The sequence below is a fragment of the Talpa europaea genome (genome assembly GCF_964194135.1).
Source record: "Talpa europaea genome assembly, chromosome: 4".
NCBI lineage: Eukaryota > Metazoa > Chordata > Mammalia > Eulipotyphla > Talpidae > Talpa > Talpa europaea.
In genome coordinates this window covers 108,150,598-108,170,010 of record NC_140070.1, presented here as the reverse complement: position 1 = coordinate 108,170,010, position 19,413 = coordinate 108,150,598, and the positions used below count along the sequence as shown (strand labels likewise).

The following is a 19,413-nucleotide window of genomic DNA, read 5'->3' as shown; positions in this document are numbered from 1 at the left end:
TCTCCAGTAAAGACAAACTGAAGGCCAATATGCACATGAAAAAAAAATGTCCATCACTTATCATCAGGGAAATGCATATCAATATTAAATAAGATACCGCCTCTCTTCCATGAGAATGACCCATATGGAGAAGAACAGAAACAAGTGCTGGCAAGGATATGGAGAAGAGGGAATTTTCCTACACTGTTGGAAGGAATGTAGACTGGTCTTATGGAAAGAAATTATAGAGGTTTCACAAAAGATTAAAATGGATTTGCCATTCAACCCAGTAATTCCACTTCTAGGTATCTACCCAAATAACACAAAAACACAAATTCAAAAGGGAAGTTGCACTGCTGTGTATTGAAGCTCTATTTACACTAGCCAAGCTACGTGGAAACAGATAAACTGCCCCAAAACAAAACAGTGAATCAGGAAGATGTGATGTGTTTATATACAGTGGAATATTACTCAACAATCAAAAAAGATAAACTTATGCCATTTGTGGTAACATGGTTGGAGCTGGAAGGGATTATGGTAAGTGAAATAAGCCAGAAGGAGAAAGACAAATACTGGATGTTATCACTTATATGTGGAATACAGAGAAACCAGACAAAGGGTCAGATAAAGACAAGCTTAAAAACTAACTGTTGCAAACTGGCAGTAAAAATGAGACATCTAGAGGTGGTGAGCAAGAACAAATTTGGAAGGAAGCACAATGGACTATGGTGGTGGACTACCGGTGCTTTGGTGGTGGTGTGCTATAGAACTACACCTGTAGGGTCCCATCCTGTACAATGTAAACCAAAGTTACTTCAAAAATAAATAAATAAAACCATTTCTTAAGTATCAGGTTTATGAAAATTAAAACGTATGAAATTATCAAGAGTTGGAAAGATGTGGAGTAATGGGAAACAAAAAGAAAAAAACACCTGGAAAAAAATATCCACCAACAAGAGAACAGATAATTTGTGGTATATTTTTTTTGACTGAATATTGTGCAGTCATTAAAGTGAATGAACTAGTGCCAAATGCTTCATATGATTAAATCTCAAAAATATTAGCTCAGAAAATAAAGTTGAAGAATGCTACATGCAGAGTACCAGCCATAAAAATTTGAAAACAGGCAAATTACTTCAACTTGTTCAGAGTTGTAGATACATGTAGCAAGAATATAAAAGCATGTATAGGGAAGTGAAACATCAATTTTATTAAGTAGATTACCTATAAGGAGAGAAGGTTTCAACTTTTTTCAAATGTTACTCTGTGGGGGGAAAAAAATATTGCTAGCAAATATAGCAAAGCATAAAGATTTAATAAAGTTGGTTGAGGTGTCCTAATTGTCCTCCATATTTCTCTGCAATGTTTAAAGATAATGGCCGAGAGTTTGGAAAGATGTTTTAGTTGGAGGGAACTCCAAAGGCAAGCTCCATGGAAGTGTGTGCTTTGTTTTACCAACTGCCCCCTCCTCCACTTAGAGATTGTGGGTACAGAGGAGGCACCCAACAAGGTTTGCTGTGTGAACACACACACACACACAATACATGCACACACAGGCACTGAGGCATGCTGGAACATGGGGTGAGCCCAAAGAGCTCACCATGACAATAGCCCACTTCTGCAGAGCGCCAGCCATCAGACTTCTCTATTTGGCATCAATGTCTCACTTTGTTCTTGCAATAATAGTAAGAATCTTTTTTATCCTCACTTCACAGGAGAGGAGAGGGAGGCTGAGAGAAATAGGAATCTTGTCTGAGAGCAGAGTGGTGAGGATCAGGGTCCATATTGCGTTTAAAAAAAAAGTGCATTTTTTTTTTTTTTTGCTGTAGATAGTTCAAATTTTGGAGCAGTGGAAATAAACAAGACGAAGTAAGACCAAGGAGCCAACAGTGCAGGAGGCACAAAAACACAAGCCTAGAGTGAAGGCACGCGGGGCCAAGCGGGAGGGGCAGGGTTCCTGTGCAGGACAGCCTGAGAAGGGAGCCTGTAGCTGCCCAGGCATCCAGGGAAGGTTTACCAGGAGGGGTATTTGCACTGGGTCTTGAAGGAAAAGCGAATCTACAAATGCCAAGAACCCAGCTCTTCCTGTTCCACAAGCAATTGGTGTTCCGGAAGATCCATTTCTCTAGACTGTGAGCAGAGCCTGACCACACAGGCTGGAGATGACCCACAGGTGACTTTGAATATAACCTCCAGTCTGAGAAAGTTTGCTCTCACCTTTATATACTCAGAGAAAGAGTCAACTCAAAGCTCATCTTTAGAAATCATGACAGCAGTTGTAATTGCTTGCCCTTTAATAATAAGAGCTAACATTTATTGTATGTAGGGCACTAGGCTAAGTCATCATATGCTTTATTGCCTTTAATTCTCACAACAACTCTATGAGGCAGGTACTATTTATTCCTTTCCAGGGATGAGGACATGAAGGCTTAGAGAATTTAGGTGTCTTGCCCAATGTCCTATGCAGTTAGTAAGTGATGGAGCTGGGATTTGAACCTGCAGTTGTCAACTCTCCAACCATATATTTTAACCACTGTTTCTCACAAGCACAGATATCCAATTAAAGCAACAGGGCTTTTATGGTTTTCAATTGGACGAATAAACAAGAACATGATCCAAGCATAATAAACTAGAAACCAAGCTTACCATTACATCCATGAGCACCTGTCACATGTTAAGTGCTCCATAAATGTTTGTAAAATGATGTGGCATTTAGTTTCAGGAAGTGAAAACCATCCCAGTGTCAAAATGACATACCTCGCCCATATAGGAAGCAAGCAGAAGCTCCCTGGAGACCACACAACATGCAGCCTTGCACACCACGTCTGTCTGAATCAGAGACCCACCCCTACCCACACAGACCTGCTGCTGTGCCTCTGCTACTCCCTCAAGGTCCATTCCACACCCTTTACCCTCTCCCTGGGTGTCGGCCCTCGCCCCCCCGCGCCCCCCCCCCAGGGAAGGCTGTGTTCTTTCTCTCTCGCTCTATAGCAGTTTAAGCCTGAAAATAGTTTTGAATGAATGGAATCCAGCACTCTTCCAAATAGCCCACAAGTCAGAGAGACAAAAAGTGAGGAAAAAAAATAAGACAAGGGAAAGAAGTGGAAGAGTTCTACTTTTCATCTATCTTTTTTCAAGCTCATTTTTTTTTAGTCTTTTTATGAATTTAATTTTTTTAAGATTTATTTATTTATGCACGCAAGAACTGGGGTACAGGCCAGGGGTACAGAGGGGTGAGAAGATTCACCAGAGATAGTGTGGGGAACAGAACAGGCAGATTGACTGAAGTATACTGCTGAGGGGAGCAGAGGGCGAGACAGGAGAGGTCTGCTGTGCCATGTGGGTCAGCTTCCTGGTAGGGATTGAACTCATGCTGCAGTAGCTGTGGATAGCTTCATTGGTTGTGTCTTAACCCCTTGCGCCCACCAGGGAGGCCCTGAATTTAATTTTTTAGATTTATTTTTAGTTGAAATAATATTGGGGTATCCCCGGTCAGGTATCACCACAGTAGTGCACCCACCACCAACTCACCCTTATTCCACCACCTTAGACCATTGTGCTTCCTTCCCTCTTTGTTCTTTCTTCTCAGCCCACCCCCCCTCCCCTTAGTGTCTCATTTCTGTAATTAGCTATCAAGGTTAGTTTTGAAGCTTGTCTTAATCTCACTATTACTTTAGTTACTTTATATTCCACATATTAGTGACACCATCCAGTATTTACCTTTCTTTTTTCACTTAGCATTGTCCCTTCTAGCTCCATTCATGTTCCTGCAAATGGAGAGTACATCTTTTTTGATCACTAGCAATATTCCATCGTGTATATAAACCACATCTGGATCCACTCATTTGTTGTGGGGCACTTTGCTTCTTCCATAATTTAGCTATGGTAAATAGCACTGCAATAAACAAGTTTCTATTTTTCAAATAAAAATAAAGAGAGCAATCTATCCTTTGCCCCAGAAAAAGGATGACTTGGATCATCACTTGAATCACCATATTCATTTTATTCATCAAATTCACAATCAAACCATATACCTACTTAGTGCAGGGGACAGGCCCTGGCCTGGAGCTGGCTGGTTTGTTTGCGCATTTTCTTAGTAAACACTGAAAAGCTCCCTGTCCCGCACCAGGCATAGTGGACAGGTGAGTCGAACACTAGCCCTGCCCCAGCAGCACACAGTAGAGGCCAAGACCTTTAAGCAAGCTGTCATCACTGCGGGGGAGGTGAGATGGGGGGGGGGGGGAGACCAGGACTGCAGCAGCCAGTCTGCGTTCTCCTTAGAGCCACATCTGACAACACTCTGGTTAATTAGTTGCAAGGGTTTTCCACTGACCAGGAACAAGAACTGGCTCTGATTAATTTTCGAAATTGCCGGCAGAGCTCAATCATAACAAACACAATGAATCCGGTTATTATGGCTTGAACGGTTAAAAACAGAAAATAAAGACCCCAGAACAGACTATGGTCTTCACGTGTGCCCTTGGCGACCATCTGGGCCCGGGCCCAGGGTTCTGAACTGTTGGGCACCCAGGCGAGTCGGACAAGTGCCTTGGGGAGGTCTGGTTGGCTGGGGGCTTCGGGGGAGCTGTTGGCAGGGTGGGGAGGCGGACTCCGGGCGTCCAAACACCCCGGGTCCCGGTCGGGTAGGGCCCAGAGCTGCCAGCCGGCGCGCTGCCCCGGGCTGAAGCACCGCGGAGGTTCGGTTCGGCCCACGAGGTCGGGGTGCAGCCGCAGCCAGGTCAAGAATGGCAGCAGCTCACAGTCGCAGCGCCAGGGATTGTGCCCCAGCAGGACCTCCGCCAGCCGGGGCAGAGCCCCAAACACGTCGCCAGGCAGGGTCTCCAGCTGGTTGTGGTCGAGCCGCACCTCTTCCAGGCGGCTGAGGTCTCGGAAGAGCGGGCGGGGCAGGGTCCGCAGCCTGTTGTGGCTCAGCGAAACTTGGCGCAAGCTGCGGAGGCCGCGCAGCAAACCGTCGGGGAGAGAGGTCAGGTTGTTGGAGTCCAGGGCGAGCACCCGGAGCTCGCCGAGGCCGCTGAAGGCGCCTTCTGGAAGCGCGCTCAGACCCGGGCTCGCAGTCACCCCCAGGGCCCGCAGGCGGCTCAGGTTGCGGAAGGCGGCGGCCGGCAGGGTGCGCAGCAGGGAGACGTTCAGCCACAGCTCCTGCAGACCCCGCGCCTCCCCGAAGAGCACCTCCGGGAGCTCTTTCAGCGGGTTCTCGAAGAGGGTCAGGAGAGTCAAATTGTGCAAATGAATAAAGAGTGCCGAGGGCAGGAACTCGAGGCGGTTTCTGGAAAGAGTCAAAGAGCTCAGATTTCGGAGCCGGTCGAAGGTACTGGGGGCGATGGAACGGATGTGATTCCTGTCCAGCTGCAGCTCCACGAGGGCGCGCAGGCTGCGGAACGGCCCAGAATCCAGAGAGGCAAGCTGGTTCGAATGGAGCAAAAGTTTCTCAAGCTTAGCTTGTGCCTCAAGCAATCCCTTGGGCAGATGGGTCAAATTGTTTCCCGATAAATCCAACAATTTTAGGTTCTTCAGATTTGCAAAGAGGCTAACGGGAAGCAAAGCCAGTTGATTTTGGTTCAAAAACAGCTCCTGCAGATTAACCAGTTTCTGAAACATGTTTTGATCCATGTCCTTTAGCTCATTTCGGTCCAAGAACAACTGTTCCAGGAGCACCATCTTATCCAACAGCGCACCTGGAAGATGAGTTATTTTGTCGCGCGACAACCTCAAGGTTTTTAGTTTTACGAGGTCGTGGAAGGTACCAGGGGCAATGGCGGAGATCGGGCTGTCTGACAGTATCAGGCGCTGCAGGACGGTCATGCCGCTGAAGCTGTGGTTCTGCAAGGCGCCGGGGCCCATTCGAAAGAGGAGGATGTGCGTGAGGTTGGTGGGCAGACCGAGCGCAGCGATGCGCGCCACGCTGCCTCCCGAGCACTGCGCGGCGTCCCGGTAGACACACCTGCAGGTGGGTGGGCAGGGGAAGCGCTGGGCGCGCAGGAGCCCCAGCACCGCGCACAGCAGCGCGCTCCTCAGCATGTCCGAAGGAGCGACAGTGGGAGGTCTGTGGGCAATACACAAAAGCAAGTGCTCATATTCGCTCTTGGAACCCCGCGGAAGCATAATCCTCCTCGGGATTATCGCTGACTTTGAATGTTATCCAGTTACAACTCTCTCTCCTTGGGAGCGACTTATCTGCTTGAAAATGCACATTTTCCTGGGTGGTGAGGTCTTTCATTCTACGCTTACAGGTCTCATTCTTTTCCCGCAATGATTTGCTGCCCTCTAAGAGCGTTGACATTAAAGCGCTTTCAAGTTACCAATACACTCGCACAGAATTAATCATTCCCACATTGGAGCCCACAGACATCACAGAGCAGTGTCCGCTGTGAAAGCAGCTCTGCTCTTGACGTCGGGATTTACCCAGAACTTACCCATCGTCCAAAAGGTAGCAGCAAAATCGGTTTAACAGCAGCAACCTCTGCCTAATTCCTGTATCACAATCATGGTATAGCCACGGTATCCACTTATTCTACTAAAATAATGAACACCCCCAAATAGTAAATGCCATCAGTTAACAGTCGCACTGAGAAAAGCAGGTAATAATACTACTTAGTGCCATGCATTATTCTCAGCACTTTGTTTAAATGAATCCATTAAGCTTCACAATAACCGTATGAGGTTGGTACTATTATTATCATCAATTAAGGGATGAAGAAACTAAGGCCCAGAAAGATTAAGTAACTTAAACAGTGTCACTCAGCTAGAATTTGAGAGTAGTATTTCAGAGCAATAATTGCAGAGCCATCATTTCAAAGGTGCTTAATTAAAAATTAATACTCATGGCATTACCTGCGATACATAGCAATGCTAATCCACCAAAACAATTTCCCTAGTGGAATTTTATAAAAATCACTTCTTGTCCTAAATTCTAGTTTTTATGCACACACAGAAAAATCAAGTGCTCCCTTTCCCCATGTTAATTTTTAAAGTATTTGACCTTACCTGAAATGGTAATGCTCCCCAAGGCAAATGAGAGGCTTACAGCTTTGCCTGTAATTTGGCACTTTACAAAGGAAAAGGGAGGTGTTCTTGCATCCGGAGGATAAAGACTTCACCAGAATAGAAGTCATGGAGAGGGCCCTATCTCAGAAGGCATATTCTGGTTTTCAATGACAAATATATTCAAACTGAAAGAGACCATATATAACCCAAATCCTACTGTCAACGCCAACAAGAGCAGCAGTGAATTTTCTCCATAAAAGGTCCAGTATGACTCTAATGCTAGAAGAGTTTAGTGCCACAGCTGGATCATTGCAGCAGCCACACCCCTACACAGGCCCCACTTCCTTTGGTTTTCCTTTTCTGCCACATTGCCCTAGCTCTCTATCCAGTCCTCCTGCTCCCCTTTTTAGGAATAAGACTAAGAATATTTTTGATTCTTGTTCAGTAATGGCACTGCTGGGTTGGTCCACGTTTGAGTTAGCTTGGCAATGTCAAACTGCTTTCCAAAGTAGTTGCACAAGGTATGTGTGTGGAGGTCCTGATGGGCTTCATCGCTCTGCCCACACTTGGAACTGATTTTTTTTTGCCATTTGTATGAAATAATTACCTGTTTTTTTTTCAATTCCCCATTGAAAGTAAACTTGAACATCTTTTCATATTTTTTATGGCCATTTGTGCTTCATCTTCTGAGAATCTTCCCTTTTGCCCATTTTCTACTTGCAAAATGTGCACCTATGTCGTTCAAAACGGAATTGTATTCTTTATGTATTCTGGATATGAATCCTTGGTCAGTTACAGGTGTTACAACTATCTTCAATTACTTTGTGACCTGCCTTTTCACCCTTTTGTGATGTTTTTGTCTGGACAGAAGTCTTCATATAAGTTAGCAATCTCTTTTTATGATCTGTACTTTTTGTCTGTTAAAATAAGCTCCCCTCTCCTCCCAAGTCAGAAAAATCTTACCCTAAAATGCCGTTTCTATAGTTTTGTCTTTACTCCATCTTCACTTCATTTTCATATATGAAGAGTACAATTTTATTTTTTCCCATTAACCAAATATCCTAGTCATATATATTGAACATAAAATCTCCCTTCTTCGCTCAGAGTTACAAGGTCAGCCCTTCCATGGTCCAACATCCCATGAATCTGTGGGTCTGTTTCTGGCCTGTTTGATAATGTGTCTGCCAACACCACAAAGAAGTAACCTTTCTGATATTTAAAATCTGAAAATATACAGTGTTTTGTGAAGGGTGAAGAAATACACTCTCATAATGCAGCAGTAGAAATATATTTTGAGCAAACTGCAGGATGTCTCTGGTTTATAATCGTTTTGTTTTGTAGTTATTTTTTTCCCCTGATATCTTATTTGGTTCCCCTACATTCTTCCTATAAGTGAAACCATCTGATATTTTTTTTTCCTTCTGACTTATTTCACTAAGCATAATTCCTTCTAGCTCCTTCCCTGTTGCTGTGAATGGCATTGGTTTATCTTCTTTGATTGCTGAATATTCCATTGCATATATATACCACATCTTCTTGAAATGTGCTTTTCTCTCTGTGGAAGAGACTCAGAGACCTGAATAACCACAATTACAAATTTGAAGAGGTAGTCTTATTCAAATCCCTAGAACTGTCTGTCCTTCCCTGCAAAATAAACTCAGACTAAAGCACCTAGCAGTGATGTAGGGGCAAGAGGAAGGAGACACTCAGGCAGAATTGTGCTCATACCACAGCCAGCCACAAAGCCAGCAGCAGAGAATGCATGCTTCCTGTAGAATCTTCCGCACCAGGAAACACCTTTTACCCAGGCACAGAGGTCCTACACATTCCTGCCTTCTCTGGAATCTCTGACCACTGGTTAGTTCTATGGTTTCTCCTTGGCATGTTCTTTTCCATGCTCATGGATACCACCATTTCACTTCAGACTTACCGCTTCTTACATATTAGCTCTGGGCATGATTAATCAACTATTAATAGGTTATTGCCTAGTTGTATATGTTACCACTCCCCTCAGATACTAAACATTTGGCTCTATATTCTATCTGACAGATAGGTTTCCACAGGATGGGCATGTACATGAAGTGCTATAGGACGTATAGTATTATGTCTTTCAAAAATCCATAGTTAAAAAAAGGAAGTAGAAAACTATAAAACAAGAAATAAGGAGGGCATATTCAAGTCATTAAAAAGCAAATAATGCATAAAGACAGAGAAAAATGTTATTTCATTCCTTTAAATTTTTATTTCGAATAGTTTCAATCAAAAAAGATCTCATAAGGTTATTTACAGTGCTAAATGTACAATTATGAATGTATGCCTTTTTGACATTAGGGTACCATTCTTGAGCAGCAATACAATTTTAAAAATATAAAGATGCAGTATCATTTCTGATATAAAGTTACTTAAAAAAATCCAAAGTCTTAAGGAATTCACAAATCATAACAGGAAGTAACTATTTTATTAATTTCATGTGCACATAATTACCAAATTTTAATACATTAAAAATGTGTAAATGCCCACATACTGTACAAAAATTAACATCCCACATTTTGTTAAAAGTCCCCAAACGACCTCCCACCAAAAATATACAAAAACCTACTTTCAGATATGTCAAAATTGCATGCAAAAAATCTTAGAATTTGTTTTCTAAAGCTTGAATTTTTTCTATTCTCTGGATATTGTATCTATAGCCATTTTGGGAAAAGAATACTTAAAACAATGATATATTTCATGCCTCTGAAACTGTGTAGTATATTCATAAACACAGGGAACAAAATAAATAAGAGTTAAAAAACTGCGACAGTTTTATTTAAACGCAAGTGCAGTTTGGAAAGCTTTCGAATGTAAGGATTATAAAACTAATATAAAAAATTACTTTGTTGTTGGCTTAGCCACTTCTTATTCAAGCATTATTTGCAGCATTGCTTTACAGCAGTTGGTGCTAAAAGATACAAAACATATAGTTACCACTATTTATATTTGAGGGAAGAAAAAAAAAACTTTAAACAACCCTGAGGGAGACACACATTAAAAATCTTGTTATTTATTTAAAAAGTTAAAAAAGTTACATATCATTATTTAACAATTACTTTCCCAGACATTTCTGTCCTTTAAGTATGTGCATAAATAAAATTTAAATCGGCAATATTTATTAATCTTAATACATCAAAATAATATATGTACAGATTTTTAAATTTTAGGTATGTATACACTCAAATAACTTAATGTGAAATTCAGAATTAAAATCACTGTGTAATGGTGACCTACAGAGAGGACTCAGTCTATCTATGGCACCAAGTAGGACCCATACCTGGATTTACAAACATTCTTCAAATAACATTCTGGAAACCATCAATTACAACTTGAACAACCCCTTGTTTTTGTTCAATCTAATTTCCTATAAACGCTTTCTCACCTACCCAAAAATTTCATTTCTTTGAGAACAGTTTGGACAGATGAGATAAAAAACCTTATAAAATCTAAATGTTAAAAAAAAGGGGAAGGGTGTCAAAAATATAATTCTTTATGACCATGCGCTTAAAGATGTTAAACACTCCTGATAATAGGATTTGAAGGTGCTACTTAACAATGCATTATAAGCTTCAGTACTTAAAGAATAAAATTTACAATTCTAGGAAATCACTGAAGAATAACACTTGTTCATACTGAAAGTGAGTACAGAAATTATAAAATGATTGAGAGAGTAACTATAGAAAACAGTGCTAATTCACAGCTCAAGAGGTCTAAGATGCATAGCTTCATAGAATCATTCATGAAACAATTGTTCGTATCATCTAATGTGTATTAATATCATATTATACTTTGATATGGAAAACTTCAATTATGTTTTTGTTAAAAATTATCAGTGGCAATAGCAAGAACAGTGATCCTGAGTGTAACTTACATTTTTCTACAGTTACCAAACATCATTCAGGTCTCTGCAGCATCAAAAAATGAGAACCACTTGGTCCTATAGTATTGGGTAACATTTTGTAAATTGGTAAATACATATCAGGAAAATAATGATCAGCTAGGAGTAGAAAGCACAAGCATGCTATTGATTAAGGAAGAACATAGGATAATATCACACAGTTTTAGTACTTTAGCGTTTATCATAACTGTGGGTTTTGTCAAACTGCTGGATCTTACCTATGAAGGCATTTTTAAAATCACCTTAATTTTGTTTTGCATTTAAACATTAACCAGGCAAAACAAAGATGAAAAATAATTTCCACATTTCCTCTGGTTCAGTGGATGTCTTAATTCTTTATTTCAAAATGTTTTCCTCTCAGAAATATCCACAACCAAAAAAATATGTTTGATCAAAGTAAGCACTCAATCCATAATGAGTAAGCTCTGACCTCTGGCACCACCTAATGGCATAAAACAAACTCTAAGTTCATATTGCTTTGAAAAAAGTAGCAGTCATTCAAAACCACTCATTTTTCAAGCCTCATTATTGACAGAAGACATATGTCAAACCTCAGGAGGTAAAATTCTAACTAAAAACAAAACAGCAACTATTATCCTATGTCTTAGGTAATGAAGAATGTAGAAAAACTGACTTTTTTAAAATAATAAAACCTGCAGAAAAAACAGACATGAAGGGTATAGAAAGCTAGATCAACATCTACTGTCAAAAGAAATGATCTTATTTCCTAGTGAAAAGGGTTCTTTAACATTTAACTAAAGCCAATTATACTACTGACACCAGACATTGCACAAGATCATTTAATAGCTTAGAGGGACATCTCAAGAAGGCAGTGAAGCACCTTGCTGATTAGAAAAGTAAAACCCAGGCAGTTTGTACAGAAAATATAAAACCATAAATGTAAATTACCTGAGTTGTTCTATAAGCAACACCATAAAACTCACTTCTAACTCTAGGCTATCAAAGGTAACTGGTGTCTGTCTATGTGGGTATAGACTTCTTTGGAAGAAATAATGGGATCAAACAAAAAATATGCTTTGTTTTCTCTGGAGGCTAATTAACAGCCATTTTATTTATCATTCACAAATTTAGAGCCTTGTTTATAAGTGAGGACTTTTTCTACTTAAGGGAGTTGTGAAAATAAATTTAAAGGATATTGTAAAAGTAATTCTCAAAGGCCAATGTCTGAAAACCTACCAAATATCAATTTTCTTCTGCACCCAATATAGAGAATATCACTGAGAAGAACAGACAAGAAAATTATGGAAATGTAGATAACACTTAAGAGTTACTGAATGGATATAGGGACTTTATACAATGATAATCAATTTCACTGATGGGCCAGTATCTTTGCTTTTTTTTTTTTTTTTTTAACCTCTGAAATTAATTACTCTATCAGAAGGGACATAAATTAAAATGGTACCATTCAGACACACAGGATCAGGAAGTCCTAAAATACTTTCTCCTCAAAACTATTTGCATACCACTGAGTCTGATTCATTGCTATGTTATGGTGATGATTTGACATGATCCATTCTCCTTAACTAAAGCTTTAGCTTCTGTTGTTGTTTGAGGTTTTGGTGGCCATTCTGGATCCACCAAGAGCTCCTGAGCTAGATACATATACTTTGCCTTTGGTATCTTCTTTCTACAGCCCAGGGCCCAGGATAAGCAGCATTTTCTCCATCGATCCACTGACTCCTAAGAAAATAAGGAAAAGAAAGAACATCGTAATGAAGTCTGCTTTTTAAAAACAGGATTGTTATAGCACAACACATAAGCAAAGGGAAATAAGAGGAAATAACTTTTAAAAACAAATTTTTAAAAAACATGTAAAAAAGTCAGCTTTCAATTATTTAGGAACATGTATTTTTTTAAGATTAGTTTTTTATTTTTTAATGTAACTTACTCTCTTTTAGAGTTATGTACCTATCCCTCTCATGTACAGGTACATTTTTTAAGAATAAGTTGTAGATTTGGGTTCTATGATTCTATAACACAAAACATCTAACGCACTAAGAATAACTTAAAACTATTCAGAAAGAGAACATATTTTTAGTATTTAGTAGGAGACTCATATTCAATCCCAAACTACATTTTGGTAGTACTGTTCCTAGCAACTCAGTCACTTGACTATTTTGGAAGAAAATCATAATAGTGTTACTGTTAATATCATTTTCAAAACATTTGGTAGGATTAAAAACTTGTTAGGTCAAAATTATAACTCAGATCACACATGTAATGGCAATATCTGTCTTTAAAACCACACTCTCATTAATATAAAAAAGCTTTCATTTCATAATAATGGCTTTCCCATGGTGCTCCAGAGCTAGAAAGAAGTATACAGAGAGGTATAAAATAGTACTTAGTATCACTTCATTATCAAAATCTGTGCTGTCATTGAAATCCCTCTGACCAATCCTGATGTTTTTGATGAAGGCAATCTTAAATAAATAATTCTGGGAGAAGAGTCCCTGGTTTTGGTATAGAAGTGCAAATTCAATAGAGACCATCAAAATTTGTCTTAATTGAAATCTGAAATAAAACTAAATGACAACATAGTTATGATCACCTCTGAAGAAGTCAATTCTTATTTTGGCTATTACTTCTCCAAAGCAAAATTTAAATTTCAAGTTGTTTTGTTTTGCCATCAACATATACCCAAGCTACAACTAGGTCTTATCTCAATTGAAGTAATCTTCAAAAATGGAAATATTCATAGATGTTCAGTGTTCTGACATTAACACCCCAAATACCTTCATGATCAAGAAAGGCAAATTTGCTTTTACATGTATTTTGAAACATACTCTGGTCATGGAAAACAACAAAAATACTTTAAAATGAAAACTGTTTTAACAACTTTTTCATACTTTCACTTGGTAAAATTAAGACAATCACCATGAACCTACTACTCTTTCCTCCTTCTCAAAAACTGCGGGTGGGCATTGTGACAATAACTAACAGTCTCTAAAGGTTGTCTCATTTACTTGTAAACAAAATACAGGATGCTACACAACTACCAAGAATTTAAAGTTCAAAACTGTGATCACAAGTAAGCTATATTAGATTCTGGGAAGGTGGGTTGATGAAATATAGACTTGAAGATTGTCTAGTAGTCTACTGTCCTAACTAAAAAGAAAATTACTACTATTATTATTATTATTATCACCTTAAAAGAAGTCCACAAGGAAACTAGTTGACATTAGGATAGAGACTAGATATAGAAATCTTCAGGTGATCCAAATACAAATAATTTCTTTCCAGTGTAGTCATGTGCACAACAAAACTTAATATTTAATAAGAGATGATGGTTCGAACTATCTTTTCTCCAAAATGTTTAAATTCTTCCGTCTAATTGTAAGAAAGATCAATGTTCCTAAATTAATCTGAAAGCTGTCACTTCTTTAAGGAGGGGGTGGGAGGAGAAACACAGATCTTGTCTGACCAGATGAGATGGCTGGATTGAAGAGCAATGCACAGCAAGCTGAGTTAAAGAAAGTTACAGCCAAATGTATTCACATGTAAGATACAAACATATATCTCTAATTCCATTGTTCCCTACCAGTGGAAAATGAGTCAAGCAATGAAATTAAACCAAATTTCAGTAGTATTCTTTAACATTAAAGACGCATTTTTCTTTCTTTTTAAACCTCGTGTCCCTATTAAAAGCAATGTACCATTTGTTATAACTTAAATAATAAAGTCGTAAGGAACATCAGGGATTCCCCATGCACTATAATTAGACACATATTTTGTTCGTGGAGCCTCACCTCCCCCAGTATCATGCACATACCCTCACTTCTTCAATATCATACACAACTAATACATTATAAACATACCATTTTGCTAGTTTACAAACATAGCATTCAGTCTCAAACGTAACTTCACTAGTAGAGAAAATGAAAGGTGCTACAAGCAAAGTGGAATGAGAAATAAATCAAGGGAGCGAAGATGGTGACAACAAGAGAAAGGCAAGCAACTGTGCAACAAAGAAGTAGGGAGGTATGAGTATAACAGGGGCTTAAGAATTAGAATTCATACAAGATGCCTCAAATAGTATCTACCACAAAAAGTCAGTACTGACAGTAGTTATACTTGTCTCAATTCTGCCATATGACCGTTACGTTAGTTTATATCTCTGTGGTCTCATAAGTGATATGTGTGAGGCAGTATGGCAATGAGAATCAGAAATCCTGATTTCAAATCCCCATTCTGCCATTCATTAGATACATAACCTTAGCAACTCAATTAAATGCTGCTTATGTGTAAAATTAAGTTAAAAACACCTTAAGATTGGGAGGCTCCTAAAGGTGTTATACAGTACTTTGTAGATGACCAGGCATTTTGGACATAACTCCAGAGATAGCAGGTGAAGCTCCTGACTTCCCAATTCAACTCTCCTAAGTTATAAAGTCTAGTCCAGCCTACCTTTGAAAGGTCTAATCCATCTCACTGGTCCCTGGGTCTACATGGCAAAGAAGTAAAAGAAGAAACATAGCTTCTTTGCCTAACATTAATATAGAAGGTTGAGAGTTACAGCCTGAGACCTCAACTGATTTTGTCAGAAAAGAGAACAGAATTGACAAGAGTTTTGTTAGAAAAGAGAACAGAGTAGAACAGGAGTTTGTGGATGAAGAAAATTAAGGCAACTATAAAAGTCCCAGGAGTTTGTAACTCTCACCTTTACTTTCTTTTTGACTTTATGGCAGGGTTTTTCAACCTTGAGACTACTGACATTTTGAATTAGGCACTCTTCATTGTGAAGGAATGTCCTCACAACATTACTACTGGATGTTTCTTTAGCAGTATCCCTGATCGCTACAGTTAGAAACTATGTGTCAACAGCAAACTCCCTAATTGTGATAACCAAAAATGCCTCCAGACACTGCCAAATAAATCCCTTGCCTTGGGGAAGGTGGCAGAGGGAAGTATAACTATTGAGAGACAGCCTTGTGGTAATATAACTGACTGACTAGCTCTAGAATGGTCAGAAATGTGAGTAGTGAAATTACATTAAATATAGAAGTATCAGAAGATGAAAGTGAATCATTCTAAGAACTCTTTTCTAATGCCAATTATTTAAAAAGTTCTTAATCATAATCATAGAAACTGAACATTAAAATTATACGCTCAGTGACTCTCAGAACTAGTATGCCCACAGGGAGGGCACGTTTGAGCCTACCTGCTCTAGATCACGTTCTTCCTTCAGTCTTTCCCCTGAACACTTTGGATGCAAGACTTTACACAAGAGACACAAACTCTTAAAGGAGACAGGCACTTCTTCACAAATACTTAGGAAATAGCTAAATATACAAATATATAAATATTTAACAAATGATAGCATTTTCTGCCATTTAATCTTGGTTGAAAAGTGAGAAGGGACTTCCAACTTAAATATTTTAAAGGAAACTTATGTTACCCATTCTTGACTAAATGGGGATATAAGCTCTCCTCAGAATCTGCGTTTCCTGTTTAGATCAGCAATCACTTTAGAGAAGGCTAAAACTCAATGTAAATGTTTTCCTGGTCCTTAGGCCTTGTCAATATAAATGTCACTTGATAGGAACCAAAGTTAATCCTTTAAAGTAAGGTGCAGTAACATAAGGAAAAAAAAAAACAAACCTAGACACAGATAAGATTTAGCTATATAGGACCTGGTCATACCTACTACTAGGGACAACTGGGCACTATACTCCTTTAACAAAAAGGAACTGAAGCTAATTCCAGACTCATCCCATTATGATAAAATTATCACTGTTCACCATAAAGTACTGGAAAAAGGAAGTGGCACTCTACAGGACCCCTTATAAAACAATCCAATAATATTACACTGGGTATCAAAGCAGCTTAACTACCAAAATAAGAGCTCATGAAGCTGCTCTTTGGATAAAACAAGGCTTAAAAGTGAGTGATCCAACTTAGAAATGCTAGTGAATCCTTTTGAACTTTGAAGACTTTTTGGTGAGTCAGGATAAGTGAAAGATTTAGAACTTACCCACCTACAAACATCAATGGGCAATGCGATGCAGTAAGACTTTTATTGTGTCAAGTTCTCTATACACAAAAGGCTGACTTCGAGTTGTAATTCAATGGTACAGTTTGAAAAATAAGACTAACTTGTATTTTTTTATAAAGAATTATAAACATCTCAACACAAGGAAATGGGTTTTATTTACTTTTTCTCTTTTGCATATATTTCAAATAATTGGTTACTTAATGAATCCAAAAAGTTAAAGTTCTATATCATGGTTTGTATAAAAATGAGCACTGTGTCTCTGGAAATTATTCTGAATGATCAGAATAACAAAACCACCCAAAATAACAGCACAGTAATTGACAAGAAATCAGAAATAATTCCTCAAACTTTTGACCTCAGGACTTCAAATCCATGAAGAAACAATTCCTTTTTTTTTTAATAACTGTTTAACATAAAATTTAGCTTCTAACAGGACTCACAAAAACTTGATATTGAAAACACACAAATGGATAAACTAATTCCCACCACTGAAGACAAGACCTTACAAACATAGAAGATAAGGACTAGAATGGAAAGAAAAGAGACTTATGAAATTTGAAGTCCTGAAAATGTAACAAATGTCTGTTGTGAATTTTCTAGGACTCCTTATAAGAAATGATGAAATGCCAAGCACAGGGAAAAAGGTTGAAGCAACACACAACAGAACAACCTATAGAATGCACAATACACAACTGAAAGAGCCTAGAAAGGGGAAGAATTGAGAGTAAGTGCTGATTTCCAACCTGTGGTGGCTGTGTGGTGGTGAAGCGATATTCTCCTTGTTTGTCTCGATTGAACACAACTTTCCAAAGGACCATGTCAAGGAAGAAGTTCTGAGAGATATTCCAGTGAGTTAAGAATTAAAAATGACTAAGTCATTCTTTATTAATGTGCACATTTAAAACAGCTCACACAATGCTGCATTATTAGTGAAAAACACGATCTGGTTTACATATACAGCAGTTTCCTTTATCCGCGGGGGCTGAGTTCCAAGACCCCCATGGGAACCTAAAATTGCAAATAGTACCCAACCCTGTATATTCTATTTTTTTCCTATATGTATCCACCTGTGATAAAGTTTAATTTATAAATTAGGCACAGAAAAATATTAGGAACAGTAACTAGTAATAAAATGGGATAATAGCTTAAACTACAGTTTAAACTATTAAACGGTTATGTTTAAGTTATATGAATGTGGTCTTTCTCTCAAAATATCTTTTTGTACGTAGTATATTCATACAGAGGTTCATCACAGGTAACTGAAACTACAGAAAGCAAACCGCGGATAAGGGGGGACTACTGCAGAGAATTTCAATTAATACGGCAAAAAGATAAAAAAAACAACAGGCTCTCTGTAATCATAAAATTCTTGATAAAATGGGACTTCTAAATTTTACATAAAATATTGTTTTTAACATGAATCCTCAGGTTTTCCCATAAACACTTACAATCTAGTCTTTTTCTTAGTTATTTTAACTGAATATATAATACCAATGATATATACAGCTGCATCTATAAATGAATATATTATACAACACAATCTTTTGACAGTAAATTAAGAGGGATTATGAAAGGATTCCCTAAAACTTCTTAAAATTCTAAATGTTTTTAAACCTTTTTATCTTAATAAAAAACATTTGAGTGAAAGATGAATTTATACTGTAGAAACACACTAAATACATAGTATCTTGGATGTGCTTTCTAGAGCCCATAAAATAGCAAAAATACATTTCACTGGGTAACTTAAATCATAAGTACCATAATATTTACGCTGCCTATTGAAGCCCAAATATAAATGCCACACCATCTTTTCGAATGATAAAAAATTAAGCAAAATTTGCAGGTCTGTGACTATTATCACCTAAGTACACGTATCTCTTGACAAATTACTTGCTTTTTATTTAAAAATCTAACCTAAAAAACCCCTACCTTAAAAATTACAACTGTATCTCCTATTTCCTATATTGCTACATTAGGGGTGAATTACAATAGTAGTTCTAGGAAGAAACAAGATTTTATTAAAAGAGCAGCAAATGAGTCCTATTTCTTTTAGAGAAGACCTAAGGTAATCCTAATAGGAAAGTAACTATATAATATACAATGAATTGTAGAGTCTTTGAGACCTCTATCAGAATAGTTAAATACTAAGGAGGAAGTTCCAATAATAAATGCTGATTAGGTAAATTCATAATGGTGATTATTTTTAACTGTCAAATAAGTTCTTATGAATATGTACTACATTTCATGGAGAATGTCCCCTCCTTTTCTTCCTTAAATGGGAAAGCTTACTATATCATAGGACTCCAGTAGTACACCCCCACTGATTTCAGTCAATGACTTACCAGTTTATAGGCTGCCTGAGCATCAATCTTCTGTCCTTTCTATCAATCACTAACTTTACTATCTCACCATTTATTGTAGCAGTCTAGTCAATTCATATCCCTTATGTGACCATAGCTCAAAGATGAGAAGAAAAAGTACA

General features: G+C 38.3%; 2 protein-coding genes across 4 annotated transcripts in view; both read right to left on the bottom strand.

Annotated features, from left to right (window-relative positions):
* Positions 1 to 4,287: 4,287 nt before the first annotated feature.
* GP5 (glycoprotein V platelet) lies at positions 4,288 to 6,018 on the bottom strand (the record flags this gene model as incomplete). Its single annotated transcript, XM_084232695.1, has 1 exon — positions 4,288 to 6,018. One exon carries the CDS (start codon positions 6,016 to 6,018, stop codon positions 4,288 to 4,290), a length of 1,731 nt encoding a protein of 576 aa, XP_084088821.1.
* Positions 6,019 to 12,418: 6,400 nt separating this feature from the next.
* The window catches only part of ATP13A3 (ATPase 13A3), a gene marked incomplete at both ends in the record, with an annotated part of 50,188 nt that continues 43,193 nt past the window's right edge, over positions 12,419 to 19,413 (bottom strand). For 2 of the 3 annotated variants that reach the window (XM_084231484.1, XM_084231482.1), the window contains 2 exons: positions 12,419 to 12,616; positions 17,675 to 17,764. In XM_084231484.1, the coding sequence (XP_084087610.1) occupies positions 12,419 to 12,616; positions 17,675 to 17,764 (288 nt within the window). The remainder of the gene's footprint in view (positions 12,617 to 17,674; positions 17,765 to 19,413) is intronic. The other variant, XM_084231483.1, reaches the window with a different exon arrangement.